Below are 16,543 nucleotides of genomic sequence, written 5' to 3'. Positions count from 1 at the left end.
GCTCCAGGAACCAGTGCACAGCTGCCCGCCACATGGCTGAGGGGTGAGGGATGGGTAGTTTCTACTGTGCTAAGAGCTAACCTGACCAAAATTTACTGCAATTTATCATCGAAGGCTTCCCTTAGAGGTTGCCTTCAATAGACTCCAGAGTTCCAAAATAGTTACATCACGCAGATTCTGCCAGTGCAATTATTGTCTGGGCAAGGAGACGGATTCTTGGTGCTTCCTTCTCTGCCATCTTCCCAGAATCCTCTCTCCAAGTTTTATTTTTTTCCTTACACAATAATGCATTATGAAATATATTTGCAATTGTTAGGGCTATAGCTGCCTTGTAAATTTTTTCCAGAATTTTCATGGCTAATCTTGCAATATTATCTTCCCTTATGAGTCTTAGAATCAAGGGTCTAGTTTCAAAAAGAATCTTATTGATACTTTTATTGAAAAATTTGTAATTTAGGAAGAATAGTGTCAATGACTTAAAAACCAGAACAACCTAAATTTCCGGGTTTTCATAAATACTATTAAAATAATAAAGATTATTATTAAAATTAAATTAATACAGGGGCACCTCGGTGGCTCAGTTGGTTAAGCATCTGACTCTTGATTTCAGCTCAGGTCTTGATCTCAGGGTTGTGAGTTCGAGCCCAGCATGGAGCCTACTTAAAAAAAAAAAAATTAAACCGGGGCGCCTGGGTGGCTCAGTGAGTTAAGCAGCTGCCTTCAGTTCAGGTCATGATCCCGGGGTCCTGGGATGGAGTCCTGCTCCCTGCTGAGCAGGGAGCCTGCTTCTCCCTCTCCCGCTTCCCGTGCTTGTGCTCTCTCATTCTTTCTGTCAAAATAAATAAATAAATCTTTAAAAAATTAAATTAATACTTAAGTATATAAGGACTGAAAATTAAACTCTTAAACATTTCCTTATCACCTCCCCCTTCACTAACTACTGTGAACAGTTTGATTGTATCCTTTGATACTTAGCCATATTTTTACAAATTTTTATATGTACCTCCACATGCACAAAACTATTAATTTTGTTTTATATGTATTGGGACCATTAGAGATGAAGGAGCAATAATATGTACATTCCAATGTTTTGTAATTCTCTGTAGATGCACATGCAGATTGTTTCCTTTTTTCTTCTACTAATAGCTGTGATCAAAAGCCTCTTGTATATATTTCAACATTTGTGTATTTCAGAATATATTTCCAGAAGGAATTGCCAGCTAAAAGGGAATGAACGGATATTTTAAATTTTGAGAGATACTGCCAAGTTATCTTCAAGGAGAGCATCAGTGATACTCCCACCGACATAGGAGGGGCCTTTTCACACTTTCCTAAGTAATAAGTATATAGATCTTTTTAAGTTTTTCCAATTTGTAAATCCGACATATCTAACTCACAGCATTTTTGTAAGGATCACGTGTATGAAAGGACCTCTCACATTGCCTAGGTTACTGTCAGAATCCCATATATATAATTTTACTGCCGAATCTGCAGTAAAATACGTGTAAAGGCTCTAAAATGTCAGGCAATCTTGAACAGAATTTACCATCAGACTTCATTGAGGCCTTAAAGAAATAAATCCAAAGGGCAACTTTTCCAACCTGTAACGTCTGTATGGATGGATCCGCTATAATGGTATTTAGGTATTAAATTCTGAAGAAGCGAGGTGTTCCATTTTTAGAAGTCTCCCCGTACTCCCACCCCCACCCCGAAAAGAACCCAGGGGCTATCTCCAGCCTGCCTTTTGTCTTCCGAGCCACGCACAGCTCCCGGACAGCTCCCGCCGGAAGGCCCCTCGGGGGCTTGCTTCTCTCCTCTTCACCGGAGGTAGGAGGGCTTCCTCCCCGCCCAGGGCCCGGCGCCCCCGGGAGGCTGCTCGGGCTCTGCATCCGAGCGTGCACCTCGGAGCTCGGGAGCCGCCCCGAGCTTGCTCTTTTCTGACAGCGTCCCACGTGAGTGCGCGAGCCTTCCACGTCGGCTCTGGAGCCGGCAGGCGGAATGTGGCGCGAAAGGCGGGCCAGGGCCCGGACCCCCGCCGCACTCCTCCGGCACCCGCGCTGGGAGACTCCGCCCTCGGGACTGGACGTGGGGCGGCATCGCACCCAAGTGCTGTCAGACGGACGGTATTTTTGGTCCAGCGATCTTAGCCTGGAGTTTGGCCTAATTCAACTACACAACGTCTCGGAATGTTATTTTGTTTTCCCCAAAGTCTACGAGATGGGAGTAGCTCCACCTCCGGCACTGGCGTGGGCTCCGCAAAGAGCACTGGCTTCAGAGAGGGGGCGGGCGGTCACGGAAGGGCCGGACGCCTCGAGGGTGGGGAAATCTTTTAGGCCCAGCCCATGGTGGGACACACTCCTCTGCGGACAGGCCTCCCGGGTCGCACAGACCTCAGGCAGCCGCGACTGCGATTGGCACAATCAGGCGTAAAAGCCGCTTACCTCAACCATAACGGTTCTTGATTGGCTGCAGCACACACTGTCTTTTCTACAGTCCAAACCCAGAGCCGCTTAGTGATAAATCCCGCCTTAAAAGGCGTTTGATAACAGTTTTACGTGTTGTAAGGCAAACGGTGATTGGTCACAGCGCTCACGGATTCGGTCGGTAGTAAACACAGCGAGCTCCTGGGGCCGTCGATTGGTCGGCGTTCCGGGGGGCCGAGTAAATTCCTCCGGACTCCGCGCGCCGGCTGGCTGTCCTTCTGCCCCGGCCCCGCCCTCTCCCCTTCTCATTGGTTGCAGCTCGTGCGGAGGGAGGAGAAATGGAGCGGAGTAGGCTCTCTAGCGGGCGTCACTTCCGTTTACTGTCGGCCGCCGCCGCGGTGTTCTCAGAGTGCGGCGGCGAACGGGCTGAAGAAGCTGGGGGACGAGAGGCGGGGTGGGCGGAAGGGGGAGGAAATCCCATCGCGAAGACGCCGGCCTGGACGTTCCCGCCTCCTCCGACACTGTCAGGCCGGATCGGAGAAGGGTCACCGCCTCCTCCAGCGAGCAGGGGGGCGGAGCCCGGCTCAGGTGAGGCGACCCTGTCAGCACCAGCGGTGGTGGAGCGCGCGGGCGCGCTCACGTGGAGACCGTTGAGCTCCGGGAGAGCTAGGCGGGCGGCGCGAGCCGGCTCGCGCCTCGGCGTCGGGGCGCGCGCAGACGCGTACCGGTGACCCCCGCCTACCCTGCCACTCTTTCTGAAGGGGTATTGTTACCCTTCGGAGCCGAGGGGCCAGGCGGGCGGGAGGCGGGTTCTTCTGCGCAGGCGTCCCCCAGATCCCGACGCCAGGCTGTCTGCCGGGTGGGGCGGGGGCTCTTGCCCCCACGGATCCGCGGGCAGGCGCCGTAGGTTGCTGGGATGGGGTGGGAAAGGCCCAGGACCTACAGGCTGGCGAGTTAACAGAGGATCTGCCGCCCTACGGGATGGGGTCTGGTGGCTTCGTTGCCCTCTTCGTGGGTCTGTGAGCGTCGTGGTTTCCTTTCACCCGAGCAAGGCCGAGGCGGTCTGGAATCGGGGACCGGCGGTTGACCCTGGAGGGGTGGAGCCAGTCTTTTGGAATGCCCCAGCTTGTGATCTGAGGACTAAACTGTTTCTGGGCATTTATTGAATGTCCACTTTCTCCAGGCTTCGTGCTAGGAGCTGTGGGGGTTGCAGTGGTAAGAACAGCCGTGCCCCCTCTTCTCCTTGTTTGGAGGACAGATTTGTACGTAAATGTTAACATCAGGCAGTGAATTAAGGGGGGGGGGGGTGGAAGGTCAGTTTTTTCTCTTACCAAAAGAAAGAAAAGAAAAGAAAGAGGTTGTTATAAAGTCAGTCTGCATTCTCTCCTGGTGGAGGTACAGTAAGAAGCTAAGTTCTTTATAGGAGACAAATCCCAAATGTTCATTCGGAGGAAAATTTTTACGGAAAAGACTTAGTTAAGTCTTGATTACTAAGTAATATGCTCCGGTTCTGGTTAATTTGAATGAGTAGAAGGAACCCTTCACCTTCAAGATTTGAAACAAAACTTTTCCCAAAGTACATTCATATACTTTTGGTGGTAGTACATAGAAGATACTGGGATCTTTAGACGTTGAAGAGAATGCTGTGCCTTAGTCATTGATGATTTGCTATCTTTGTACGGACACTTGTGCCTTAGATCCTTAAAAAGGTGTGCTGGCTGTCTTGTCTTCTGGAGAACTTTTCATTTGCTAAAGTCTTGTGATTTCCAAGATGAGGGTGGTTGGCAGCAAGCTGAAAGAGCAGAGATGGGGGGAAGAGACCAGGTGCGGAGAGAAGAAAGTTCTAGAGAACAGTCCTTAAAGCAAGAGAAGGCCTGCTGCTATTGCTTTAACCCCCGCTGGAAATTCTAGCAAACTTGGGAAGATTGGCCTGGCCACCACAGCCAGCGTGGTGACCTGCCAGGTAAGACAAACTGGTTGGGGACCTGTTCGGGGCCCTTGTGTTCTGCTGAATAAGTGAACCAGGACTTTTTAAAGAGTTCTGAAGTCAACTTGTTTTTTGATTTGCCTTTTTTGTTCTAAAAATTGTGTTTAAAACGTAGTTAGCTGGGGATGCTGGCAAGCTGTATTCTGGTCAATTGCGGTACCTCTAGCAAAATTTTGAATGTGATAAGATTTGGAAGAAAAGCATCTTAGAGTAGGGTGTTTTCCTACATTTAGAGGTCACTGCTCTCGAAAGAGACTTTGTTGAAAGACTGTCACAAGAAGTTGAAGTCATTTTAAAAAATTACTTCGATACAAAATGCATGCAAATGTTTTAATATTAAAGTACTTAGCATTGGGGCACCTGGGTGGCTCAGTTAATTGTCCAACTCTTGATTTTGGCTCAGGTCGTGATCTCAGGGTTGTGAGATTGAGCCCTGAGTGGGGCTCTGTGCTGGGCAGGGAGCCTGCTTAAGATTCTCTCTCTCCCTCTCCCTCTGCCTTTCCCTCCCCTAAAAAATAATAATAAAATTAAAAATATAAAAAAATAATAAAGTACTTAACATGAATTATATTGAATTGGAATTCTTTGGTGGGGGTAAGACTTAAAAATATCTTATGTTCGGTGAGACAAAGCTTGCTGTAGTGCTGACACAGAATCTTGAATCAGCCTCAATTTCTCCTTGGAAAGGGAAAAGAAAAATTTAAGATATTGAGTCTGTGTTAGCTTTCAGCTTGTATTTTTTAAATGTAAATTTGTTGTGAACAAATACTTTTCTCCTATGTCAGTTTTAAGCATATATTTCTCTTTTACTGTACTTAGCATTTCTCAAATATGGACATTGAATAGTAGGAGCCAAATTTTGTTAGTGTAGCAGGTGGGCTGGAATGTAACACTACACTGCACCTTTTGTCTGAGTATGAAGTGAACTTCTCATATGCTAAAAGACCAGCTGTTTCTGAGTGAACTGCTGCTCTTAGAGTTGTTTTCATCATTTTCATCACTGAATAGTGGCTTTTCATCTCAAGGTCCAATTTTGGGGGGTGCCTTTCATTTGATTAGTTATACATATATTTGCTAAAAGCTTTGATTTATTTTTCTGACAGCTCCAACAGATTCGGAATTGTTTTGGAGTACTGATTTGTTGTAATATAATGGGCATATTGTGCTGTACGCTGGAAGGAAGTCACTATGCACAGCTCACGTCAAGGAGCGGCGAGTTACGCTCCATCTCTTTGAGGCTAGAGTAGCTACATAATTCACTTGGAATTTTTCTGCACAGGAGATTTGACTCTTCTCTCCCATTTATTTATGCAAGCAATCTATATCAGTATAGATCTATGGATATTTATTTTATATATTTGGGGTATAATCCAATACTATTTTATATATCTTTTTGCTCAGATTGTTCCAGTGTTGGCCTTTGGGCGCTCTTTTTCCTGATGGGTCCCATGTCCCTTTCACATACTCCCATTTTCATGTTTGTTTGTGTGCAGCATTTCCTTACTTCCTGACACTGTAAGATACTGCAGGCTTATCTTGTATATTTTCAGCCCCAGTTCTAGAATCAGCCATTTCTCCAAAGAGCACTAGGTTCCTTTTGTTAGAAAATGGTATTTGAAACCAAGATCTGGGCACCAGGATGCTCAGAGTGGTATTGATTTACATTTCTTTGAAAATTTCTTTAATGTTTAGTTTAATAGAAGATAGGCGGATTCTCATACCTGCTTTTTATTCAATTTGTTGAGATACAATCTTGATAAAAGTATACCAAGAAAAATCCAGAGTCACTCAAATATGTACTTGGAAAAGGGAAGAGTATTTTAGTAGCTTTTTCAAATAACTTTGGATATTCATTTCTGATACTGTAACAGAGCTCAGCAGATGGTATTTTAAGTGGTTGGTTAGTTGCAATGTGTAATCTGAAACCATGTCAACAAACTTTTCCTATTCTGTTACATTGAAGTACATTAGTTTGTATCTTGCACTTTGAATTTTTTTATCCATAACTTATTTTCCAACATCACATTTGGAACATACTGATTCAATGGGTTATGCAGATCTTCCAAATGTTGACATATTTATAATATTAAAAAAATCACATTCCATTAATATCAGCAATGATCTCATCGGGTTTGAGCACTGGGAAGCTGTGTAACTCACAGTGACATATACAAATTTTACAAAATTCCAATTTTTACCTGAAAGCTTAAATTTTATCATAGGCAACAAATACTATAAGTTAATTTCCTTGAAGTGACAGGCTCATTTCATTCATCTTCAAGACAATGTCAGGCAAGTACTCAAGTCTGAATAACCAGTTTGTCACTGTTCTTCCAAGTTATAGTGGTATTCCATGAAAAAGGCAATTAGCTCAGCTTACAACTCAAAATCGCACAAGGATTTGTCCTTGCGACAACATTGCCTTTAGCATGCAGCACAGTTACTTCAAGTTTACGTGCCTTCCATTTCGTCTCATATAATACTAAAAAAGACATGTACTCAAGAATTGAAACTAACAATAATGAAGGGAAGGGGAGATTCAGTCCCCTGTAGCGTCAGCATTCTTGTAGAATGGCTGTGTCCAGCACACACAGAGACAGCACTCTGGACAGACTGTTCCTGCTGCCCAGTTCAAGCTCCGGTGTCCAGATCAGTTCTTCCAGCAGCTTACTTTTTTTTTTTTTTAAGATTTTATTTATTTATTCGACAGAGATAGAGACAGCCAGCGAGAGAGGGAACACAAGCAGGGGGAGTGGGAGAGGAAGAAGCAGACTCATAGCGGAGGAGCCCGATGTGGGGCTCGATCCCAGGACTCCGGGATCACGCCCTGAGCCGAAGGCAGACACTTAACCGCTGTGCCATCCAGGCACCCCCCAGCAGCTTACTTTTATGCTTAGGTTAGCTAGAAACAGTTTCTGTTGCTGCGACCAGGAACCCTGACTGATAACTGTCCTCAAGCTGTCAGAAATAGAATTCAAATATTTTTTACAAAAGTTCCCTGACAAGTGATGATAGTCTTGAGTTGGAAATGATATGCCTCTTTGTTAACTTCTCTGACGCTGCGTGGTGATCGTTAATACCCGTGACGAGCATTCGCTATCCAGTACCTGCCTTTCTAGCCTTACCTGCTCTCCAGCCAGAGTAGAACACTACCTCCCCCACTTCAAACCTCTCCCCACTTTTACCTCTGCATGGAATGTATTTTACATCTCACTTAATCCAAATGCAAACTTGTACTAGCTCTGTTGTCCGGGCCACCAAGAAGCTGGAAATAACCTTTGCCTTCTCTGAGCCACCAAGCCCACTTCATCTCTTAGGCGGCACTTAGCGCTCTCCACTTGGTAATACAGTTATTTGTATATGTCGTGTTTCTCCTAAGCCCCTGTGACAGCTAGGACTATACCTTATCAGTCTCTGTTCCACAGCACTTAACCTTGAACCAACCAAGCACTTCCGAACATTGGATAAATGAATTGGTATACCAAATACACAAGCGCCTTCGTGGGCTGTTGCCATCTCTGGGGTTGTACAGCTCCTCCAGTACGTGGCTCCCAAGTTGCTGGGCCTCTTTTCTCCCTTAGCGGGTCAGCTGTTTTATTTGTTTTGCAGCTGTCAATGCACAGCCGCCTCTTGCCCTCATTCTAGAGTTGCCGTAGCTCATCTTCAATCAGGAAACTAGAAAGACTTGAATTTTGTTTGTTTAAAACAAAAGACTGTGAGTGCTTGAGGGACTTTCCTATGAGGAAATCTTTCATACATAGGCTTTGATCTTTATTTTGGATATTCTGAGACTTTCTGGGTTTTGGCTGATTTTAGAGATAGTTGGGACTCTCAGGAAAATGACTGTTGGGTAATAACGGTGTTGTATTTCATCTGTATACCCTCAGCGCTCATTCAGCAAATAATTTACTGAGCTCTATTATCAGGCACTTTGGGAGGGAGAGAGAAAATGCAGTCCCTGCCCTCAAAAAAGCTGTTTTAGTAGAAATAGCATTTTGAGTTTGCATTAGGAATATAAGTAGGGCACTAATACCTTTTCTTATTCAAACGGAATCATGAAGTTCTAGGTCAGCTAATCCCCAGGTATTTTGAACTGGAAAACAAGGTGGCAGAGCAGGGAGAGTTGGAGGATAGGGGGAGATGGTAAGGCATCGGGCTCTAGCTTGAGTTCCCCGGTCATGCTCACTTTTTAGCCATGGATAGAGTCCCTTTTTACTAGACCTGATTTGTCCAGTTTCTGAGCCAGCCCTGACAGAGCAGAGAGAGAGAGATTATAAAATTAGTCAACGCTGACGGATCGAGTTCCGGGGTTGCCGCTGGGCACCTGTGTGCCAACCTACTCCTGGCCGTTCCCTACGTCCACTTAGTCAAATCCGAGCCATGGGTGAACATTCAAGGACTCCAGGACTTGGAGCCCTGTCAGAAGTCCTAGACTGCTTGTCTGGGACCTTGCCTCATTTTGTTCGCTTTACATTTATTTTTGTCTGTACCATCTCTAAAAGTGGAGGAAAAGTTCTTTTTAGTTATTGTTTTCTGCTAGGGTCTTACCTCGCTTAGGGCTATTGAATGTTAAGAATTCCTTAGACTGTTGAGACACTTCCTGCAGGTGGCCACGCTGCAGGTCCTGCTGGCACACACGGAGCTAATCACTTGATATGGTGTGAGATGGTATTTGAGTACCGGTGTGCTTTTCCTTCTGAAGTCAGTATATTATTGAAAAGCATGTGGGTAGGCCAATATATAAGTCAAATAGTTTAAAATGTGCTATTAATTGGTTTGTTCTCCTAGAACACAAATGAACTTTTTTATTAGTCTAAGTAAAGAATTATTAGGAAAGTAAATCTCTTGAGAAAACAGCTCTTGATTATTCATGTTAATATAATGAGCAGTGGGATAAGTGTATTTTCTTAATTATATTTAGTTTGGAAATTACTAAAAATGTGTTCCTCCAGGTAACAAACATGGTAGTGCACAGTCGCCATGAGTCAGACAGTTACAGATTGGTAGATATGCTAGATTACTTGCTGTATCTCCTCCAACTAGTTAGATTCATACTGTCACATTTTGAAATCTTTTAAAGAGACCTGAAACTTTTTTCCTTGGCTTGAGGCTTTAAACATCAGCTTTTGGTAAAACACTTATCTTTCCAGCATGAGCTCTTTTTATCGCTTTTACATTGGACTTCCCAGTTTGCTACGGTTGCTTGGGAGTTTTGAATAAAAATGATCTTGATTCATGATTCTTTTCCATCAGAGCTGAGAGTAACAAATTATATCTCCCAAACTAACTGAATTCTTAAAAAATACGCCTTCTAGATCCACAAAGGTTTTAAGACAGCCATGTTATTTAGGTTTTCTTGAAATTATGTTTTAAACCTTATGTTTGACTTTGTGACAGATCTCACATAAACCAGGTTAAGATAAAAGGGGAATTCATTGGCTCATGAAATAGGAAGTCCTAGGGTGATGCCACCTGTAGTCATGGCTGGATCCCAGGGTCTTGCTGTCATCAGGACATTGTTTTTGGGGTATTGCTTTCTTTTGTATTGGCCTCCTCCTCAGACAGACAAAAATGGCCTCCATCAGTGCTAGACTTACATCTACCTTATAGCTTGCAAGCTGGGTGAAGAGAATCCCAGGGCAGACTCTAACTGGTACCACTTGGGTGTATACCCATCTCTGAAACAGTCACTGGAGTCTTGGGGCCAGATCTCCCTGGATTATTTGTCCCCTCCTGGAACTCAGAGGTTTAGGGCAGTCTAATCTGCACCACAAGCACTAAGAATGGGGAAAAGTGATTTCCCCTAAAGACCTAGTAGGCAGACCAAAAAAAAAAAAAAAAAAAAAAAAAAAGCGTCTCTTGGAGATAGTATTTAAATGTTGATTTGTGAGGAAATGTTAAGTTTTACATTGTTCCAGTTTTTTGTTGCTATGTGACAAATCACTTGCAAATTTAATGGCTTGAAACCAAAATCATTTTACTACTACCTCTAACAGTTCTAGGGGTTGACTGGGCTCAGCTAGATGATTCTCTCTTAGGGTCTGTCATGGGGTTGAAGTCAGACCATGACTGGGGCTGAAGTCACCTTGAAGGCATACTCGTGTCTGGGAGTGAGTGCTGTCAGCTACACTTCAGCTAGGCTTCCTCGTGGAGCATGGTGGCTAGGTTCCAAGAGCAAGCCAGAAAGAGCTGGCAAAAGCTCTGTTGCCTTTTATGACCCAACTCCCAAGTCAGCGGGAGTGGAAGAAAAACAGTGTAATTGCTGCCATCGTCAAGGCTTCAAGGGGAATGAACACAGACCCCACCTCTGGATAAGGAGTGTCAGTGTCACGTTATTAGAAAGCACGCAGGATGGGCAATTTTCATGTGGCCAGCCGTCTTGGAAAATACAATCTGCTTTACACATTGCCTTATTTCAAGTGACTAGTTTTTATAAAGAACATGAAATATAAATTAGGCGTGGGTTGTCCTTATATTGACCAGATCACTTTGTTGCCTAGTGTATCATACAGTATCACTGGCTCTCTGGCTATCTTTCGCCTTTTCTAATACACCCTGACTTCCTGTTTGTGAATGATCTCAACCCACACTATGTATAATCGGTTAGGCGGATAAATCAACTAGCCTGTCACTATATAAGTAAGACAGAAAAAAAACCCTTCTTCTTCACTTCCCTAGCACAGTCGGGGGGGGGGGCAAGCATATAAGAGCTCTTCTAGAGCTTCCAGTAGATGATTTTTTTATTAAACAGATTCCATCCAGTCCTCCTGTCTTGGCCTCACCTTCAGTCTACTTCCCCTGGCACTTCTGCAGCCAGTTCCTGAGCCTTTGGGTAGATAGGGGGCTTCTACGTAAGTCAGATGGTTTTATCCACTGCCAGGTTAGGATTTAGCTCTAGCTGAGTCTGTTGGGACTCATTCATTTACCTGCTCACCAGCTTCCAAAATGCTACTGATACTTCTCTCCCATTCTTCTTTCCCTTGTGGGATTATACCTTTTAAACAACAGCAAATCCAAAAGCTATAGTCTCCTTTTAATGGGGGTAAATGCATGTGTACAGTCTACCATCATCCGTAACTGGAAATCTTACCCGCTGATACTGATCTGCCCCTCTCACTCTTAAGGTTGCCAGAAGACTGGAATTTCATGGAGCTCATTCACTGTCCTTAGGGAATGCAGAATTCTAATTCACTTCTATGGGATAGCTATTCCTCCACTTACACGTTGGTCTTTTCTAACATGCATCCTAAGTGTTAAAAGTGGGTCCTGCAAAGAGTGAAGGGGAGCCCATAAACAGCCAGTAGCTGATCCCACGTCTGTGCATGCTTCCAGGATTGTTAGCTGAATTGGCATTTGTTCCTTATTTGACAGGTTTTTAGTCTGTGTGCCCATCATCAGAAATATCAGAAGCTTTAAAAGGTCCAAGCTTGGCTGTCCACATCTCTTTTCATCACACCCTCTGTGCTCTGACTTGGACTTCAGCTTTTCTAAGTCTTGACACTTCCTTTCTTTGTTTTTTCTGTAGGATCATGGATTTCCCTGGACACTTTGAACAGATCTTCCAGCAGCTGAACTACCAGAGACTTCACGGGCAGCTCTGTGATTGTGTCATTGTCGTGGGGAACAGACATTTTAAAGCCCACCGCTCGGTACTGGCGGCATGCAGCACGCATTTCCGAGCCCTGTTCTCGGTGGCAGAGGGAGATCAGACCATGAACATGATCCAGCTGGATAGCGAGGTGGTGACGGCGGAGGCCTTCGCCGCGCTGATTGACATGATGTACACCTCCACCCTCATGCTGGGGGAGAGCAATGTTATGGACGTCTTATTGGCAGCCTCTCACCTGCATTTGAACTCTGTGGTTAAGGCATGTAAACATTACTTAACGACAAGGACGCTGCCCATGTCCCCCCCCAGCGAGCGCGCCCAGGAGCAGAGCGCCCGCATGCAGCGCTCCTTCATGCTCCAGCAGCTGGGGCTAAGCATCGTGAGCTCAGCGCTCAGTTCCGGCCAGAGTGGCGAGGAGCAGCCAGCCCCCATGAGCTCCTCCATGCGCAGTAACCTGGACCAGCGGACAGCCTTCCCCATGAGACGCCTTCACAAGCGCAAGCAGTCAGCAGAGGAGCGGGCCAGACAGCGCCTCCGGCCCACCATGGATGAGTCCGCCATTGCTGATGTCACGCCGGAGAGCGGGCCGTCAGGGGTTCATTCTCGGGAGGAGTTCTTTTCACCCGATTCCCTGAAAATCGTGGATAACCCTAAGGCTGACGGAATGACCGACAACCAGGAAGACAGTGCCATCATGTTTGACCAGTCTTTTGGTGCTCAAGAAGACGCCCAGGTGCCCAGCCAGTCTGACAATACTGCCGGCAACATGGCCCAGTTGTCCATGGCCTCCCGTGCAACTCAGGTGGAGGCTAGTTTTGAGCAGGAAGCTGCAGCTGAGAAAAGTGGTTTTCAGTGTGAAAATCCCGAGGTTGGCCTTGGAGAGAAGGAACACATGAGAGTGGTGGTGAAGTCTGAGCCTCTGAGCTCTCCTGAGCCTCAGGATGAAGTGAGTGACGTGACCTCACAAGCAGAAGGCAGTGAATCCGTGGAAGTGGAAGGGGTTGTGGTCAGTGCCGAGAAGATAGACCTCAGCCCTGAAAGTAGTGATCGGAGTTTTTCAGATCCCCAGTCTAGCACTGACAGGGTAGGTGACATCCATATTTTGGAAGTCACAAATAACCTAGAACATAAATCCACTTTTAGCATTTCAAATTTTCTTAACAAGAGCAGAGGGAGTAACTTTAGTGCAAATCAGAACAATGATGATAATATCCCAAACACTACTAGTGACTGTAGACTGGAGGGGGAGGCCCCTTATTTGTTGAGTCCAGAGGCTGGGCCTGCGGGCGGGCCCTCCTCGGCCCCTGGCTCTCATGTGGAGAATCCGTTCAGTGAGCCTGCAGACTCGCATTTCGTCAGGCCTATGCAAGAAGTGATGGGCCTGCCGTGTGTGCAGACTTCAGGCTACCAAGGGGGAGAACAGTTTGGGATGGACTTTTCCAGGTCCGGTTTGGGCCTCCACTCCTCCTTCTCCAGGGTCATGATGGGCTCCCCGAGGGGAGGAGCCAGTAACTTTCCATACTACCGACGCATAGCTCCCAAAATGCCAGTTGTAACTTCTGTCAGGAGCTCACAGATCCCAGAAAACTCTGCCAGCTCCCAGCTAATGATGAATGCGGCCACATCCTCATTTGAAAATGGCCATCCTTCGCAGCCAGGCCCCCCGCAGTTGACCAGGGCATCTGCTGATGTCCTGTCCAAGTGCAAGAAGGCCTTATCAGAGCACAACGTCTTGGTTGTAGAGGGGGCTCGCAAGTACGCCTGCAAAATCTGCTGCAAGACTTTCCTGACCTTGACAGATTGCAAGAAGCACATCCGAGTTCACACAGGTGAAAAACCCTACGCCTGCCTCAAGTGCGGCAAGAGGTTCAGCCAGTCCAGCCACCTGTACAAACACTCAAAGACCACGTGCCTGCGCTGGCAGAGCAGCAACCTCCCCAGCACTTTGCTCTAACCCCGGCCTGTCCAGTCGTGCCGATGCCAGCAGTCGGGCCGGAGCGAGCGGCTCTCCTGGTTGGTGGTTCGTGCCACGGGGCTTGAGGCTTCAGCCCCTCCCCCCCATGGCTCGTGCAAATTCCAATGACTAGTAAGTGGAGAATTAATATGCGTAGCACTTGTGCTGCTGCTGCGTTTCTGAGTGAGACGCACACGTTTGGAGGGACGCGATCCCTGAAACCGAGTTCTTCCTTAGGGTTGAGTAAAGCAGTCAGAAAGTAGTTTGTAATCGATGGCGTTAAAAGTGGCCCATTTAAAAATTAAAAACGGAAGTGCAAAAAAAATTTTTTTAGCAATTTTTGTAAAACTCTGTGAAGCATTTAAGTATATTTCCGATATCCTCTGAAGGGAATATCATATCCCTGTACAGTGATGCAGAACGCACTTACGCGTAACCCGCGGCGAGCTTGTGCCTGTCCGAAAGGAAGGCCCTCGAGGACAGGCCTGTCCGCCACAGATGCTTTAAAGTGTATCATGAGCTAGTCCTAGGCCTCAGAAAGTACTGTATTTTTAATTTTTGTCTCAACTGCAGTCACAGACACTGCACTCTGATGGTGCTGACACTGGGTCCAGAGCGAGCATTCTCCGGACTGTTAGGTGTACTAAGTTTCGAAAACATCACCGCTGGATAGATGTTTTCACAATTTTTCCTGGTTTTAAAAACACAGTTGTAAATGGAGTATGTACGTAGGGAGTGGCAAGTAAGGTGTTGTTTCTGTACGTGCTGTTTTAGCAGTATTTTACCCAACTTGTATTACATATGTTACAGTTCCATGTTTAGAAGTCAGAAGAGCTAGTGTTTGTCTTTGTTCTAATGATGTGGAGTCCTGTTTTGTGGGATCTTTCATGGTGCGTTTCACCCTTTGCTGCATCCAGGCTTTGGGGGCCCGTCCAGCCTGACGCGTCTCATCAGTGACAGGCCGGCTCTCCGCTTTGCTTCTCCGCACTCCTGCCCCTCATGGCATCTTGACCAGGCCTGCGTTACTGTTTTTGTTGCAAACTAACCAAAAATGATGCTAACCCCTCTCCACCGTGGGCTTATGACTTTTATATACTATAGTTTTAAAGTCTAGACCCTGAGCTTTTATCGTTGGTGCCCCAACCCAAGACTGAATGTTTCAAATTGTTTAAAATCCAAACGCAGTAGCAGTGTTCCCAGATAAATATTTTCCAGACTTTATAAGAGAGTTGGTCCGCCCAGAGCATGGAAGTCACCCAGGAGCGCCCAAGACTGTTGGAGGAGACAGTCGGGCACTGCCCGGGCCTCCGTGGGCCCCCGCCTCGCTTCTCCAGCCGCACCTGCGCCATCAGGGCTGCGGGCGGCACCTGTGCGAGGCCGAGCCCGGGCTCGAGTGCATCCAGGGGGACAGGTCTCTGGAGAGCTCATGAAGTCAGCCTAATTCATGCGTGAACAGGAGTTCATTTTTTATACAGCTCTTTCAGAGACACCAAACCATTGTGTGTAATCGAAAGAAGTCCTTCGGTTCTTTCTTAGAACTGTTTAGCAAGCTAAGTACATGTAGCCTAAAACAATCAGCATGTGTCTTCTCCCCTTAATCTAGTGTGTGCAGTTACACATCTGTCGGCGGATAAACTCACATTGCTCATAGTCAGGCTTAGCATCTCCTATGAACTGATTCATAGGGAGGAAAGCCAAAAAGGAAACTTCTGTGATTCCTCTCCTTTCCAGCAGACGTGGGAAAGAGACCGCTGGAGGATATGGGATCACGTGTGAAATGCGGTTGTGCGTGCGGCCGTTGTCAGGGTCGTGTTCTGACTGGATGTGAGGGGGCTCTTCACCTACCCCTCTACCTGATGTGGGGACCAGTGTCTTGTGGGGAGATTAACCTGGGGAGGCAGGTGGGTCAAGGTGGAGCACAAGAGAGGCCCTGCCTGGGCCCAGGGAGAGGAGCCAGTGGCGACAGGAAGAGCAGGGGTAGCTTCCCTCCCCTGCCATCTGGAGGGGGAGGTGCCAGGAGGCTGCGCCTCACCTCAGCTCAGCCTTAAGTGGACTTTGCGTTAGGGCCTATCCCTGCCACAGCGCCTGGGGCCCTGCCTCTCCGCTGCTAGGTGGCATCTGGAATCTCTCATCTACCTCTTAGTCCATCGGTTTCTACATGTGAGAAGCAAGCTTTTGGGCCAGTGTCCTCAAACGTGCTATAGAACTTAAAAATAACTCAGCGGTTCCCTGCAAAACCAGTCTCAGGGTTCCTGGGATCCGTAGTTTCTACCTGAATTAGAACTGGTTTTGGGTACCTGAATTTTGATTGGTTAGCCTTAATAATAGCCTGGCATAATCATTTCTGGTGATCAAATCATAAAGTTCTGTCAGGGCACCCATGTCAGTGGTGCTATGCTGGTCAAAATTTGAGATTTTGAAATAAAAAATTTGTCACATTCATGCCTCTAACTAAATATGTGTTCTCTTTTCTTCGCTTAGGTTATTAAGGTTGAAAGAAAAAAGGGAAGTATATGGCTTTCTCTAACCCGGCTTTGACCAGTACTTTTTAAAAAAAATCAAATCTCCTC

The 16,543-nt window shown here is 46.4% G+C and overlaps 1 protein-coding gene across 1 annotated transcript; it reads left to right on the top strand.

Annotated features, from left to right (window-relative positions):
* The first annotated feature begins 2,751 nt into the window (after positions 1 to 2,751).
* ZBTB5 (zinc finger and BTB domain containing 5) lies at positions 2,752 to 16,424 on the top strand. Its single transcript, XM_044386805.3, has 2 exons — positions 2,752 to 3,011; positions 11,936 to 16,424. Exon 2 carries the CDS (start codon positions 11,940 to 11,942, stop codon positions 13,971 to 13,973), a length of 2,034 nt encoding a protein of 677 aa, XP_044242740.1. The 5' UTR covers positions 2,752 to 3,011; positions 11,936 to 11,939; the 3' UTR covers positions 13,974 to 16,424.
* The last annotated feature ends 119 nt before the right edge of the window (positions 16,425 to 16,543 follow it).

The sequence above is a fragment of the Ursus arctos genome, unplaced genomic scaffold, assembly GCF_023065955.2.
Source record: "Ursus arctos isolate Adak ecotype North America unplaced genomic scaffold, UrsArc2.0 scaffold_18, whole genome shotgun sequence".
Classification (NCBI taxonomy): domain Eukaryota; kingdom Metazoa; phylum Chordata; class Mammalia; order Carnivora; family Ursidae; genus Ursus; species Ursus arctos.
Note: the sequence above shows the minus strand (reverse complement) of the source record. Positions and strands in the feature narration are given on the sequence as shown.

Coding starts and splice junctions, on each gene's coding strand:
- ZBTB5 (XM_044386805.3), top strand. CDS start 11,940: ATGGATTTCCCTGGACACTTTGAACAGATCTTCCAGCAGCTGAACTAC.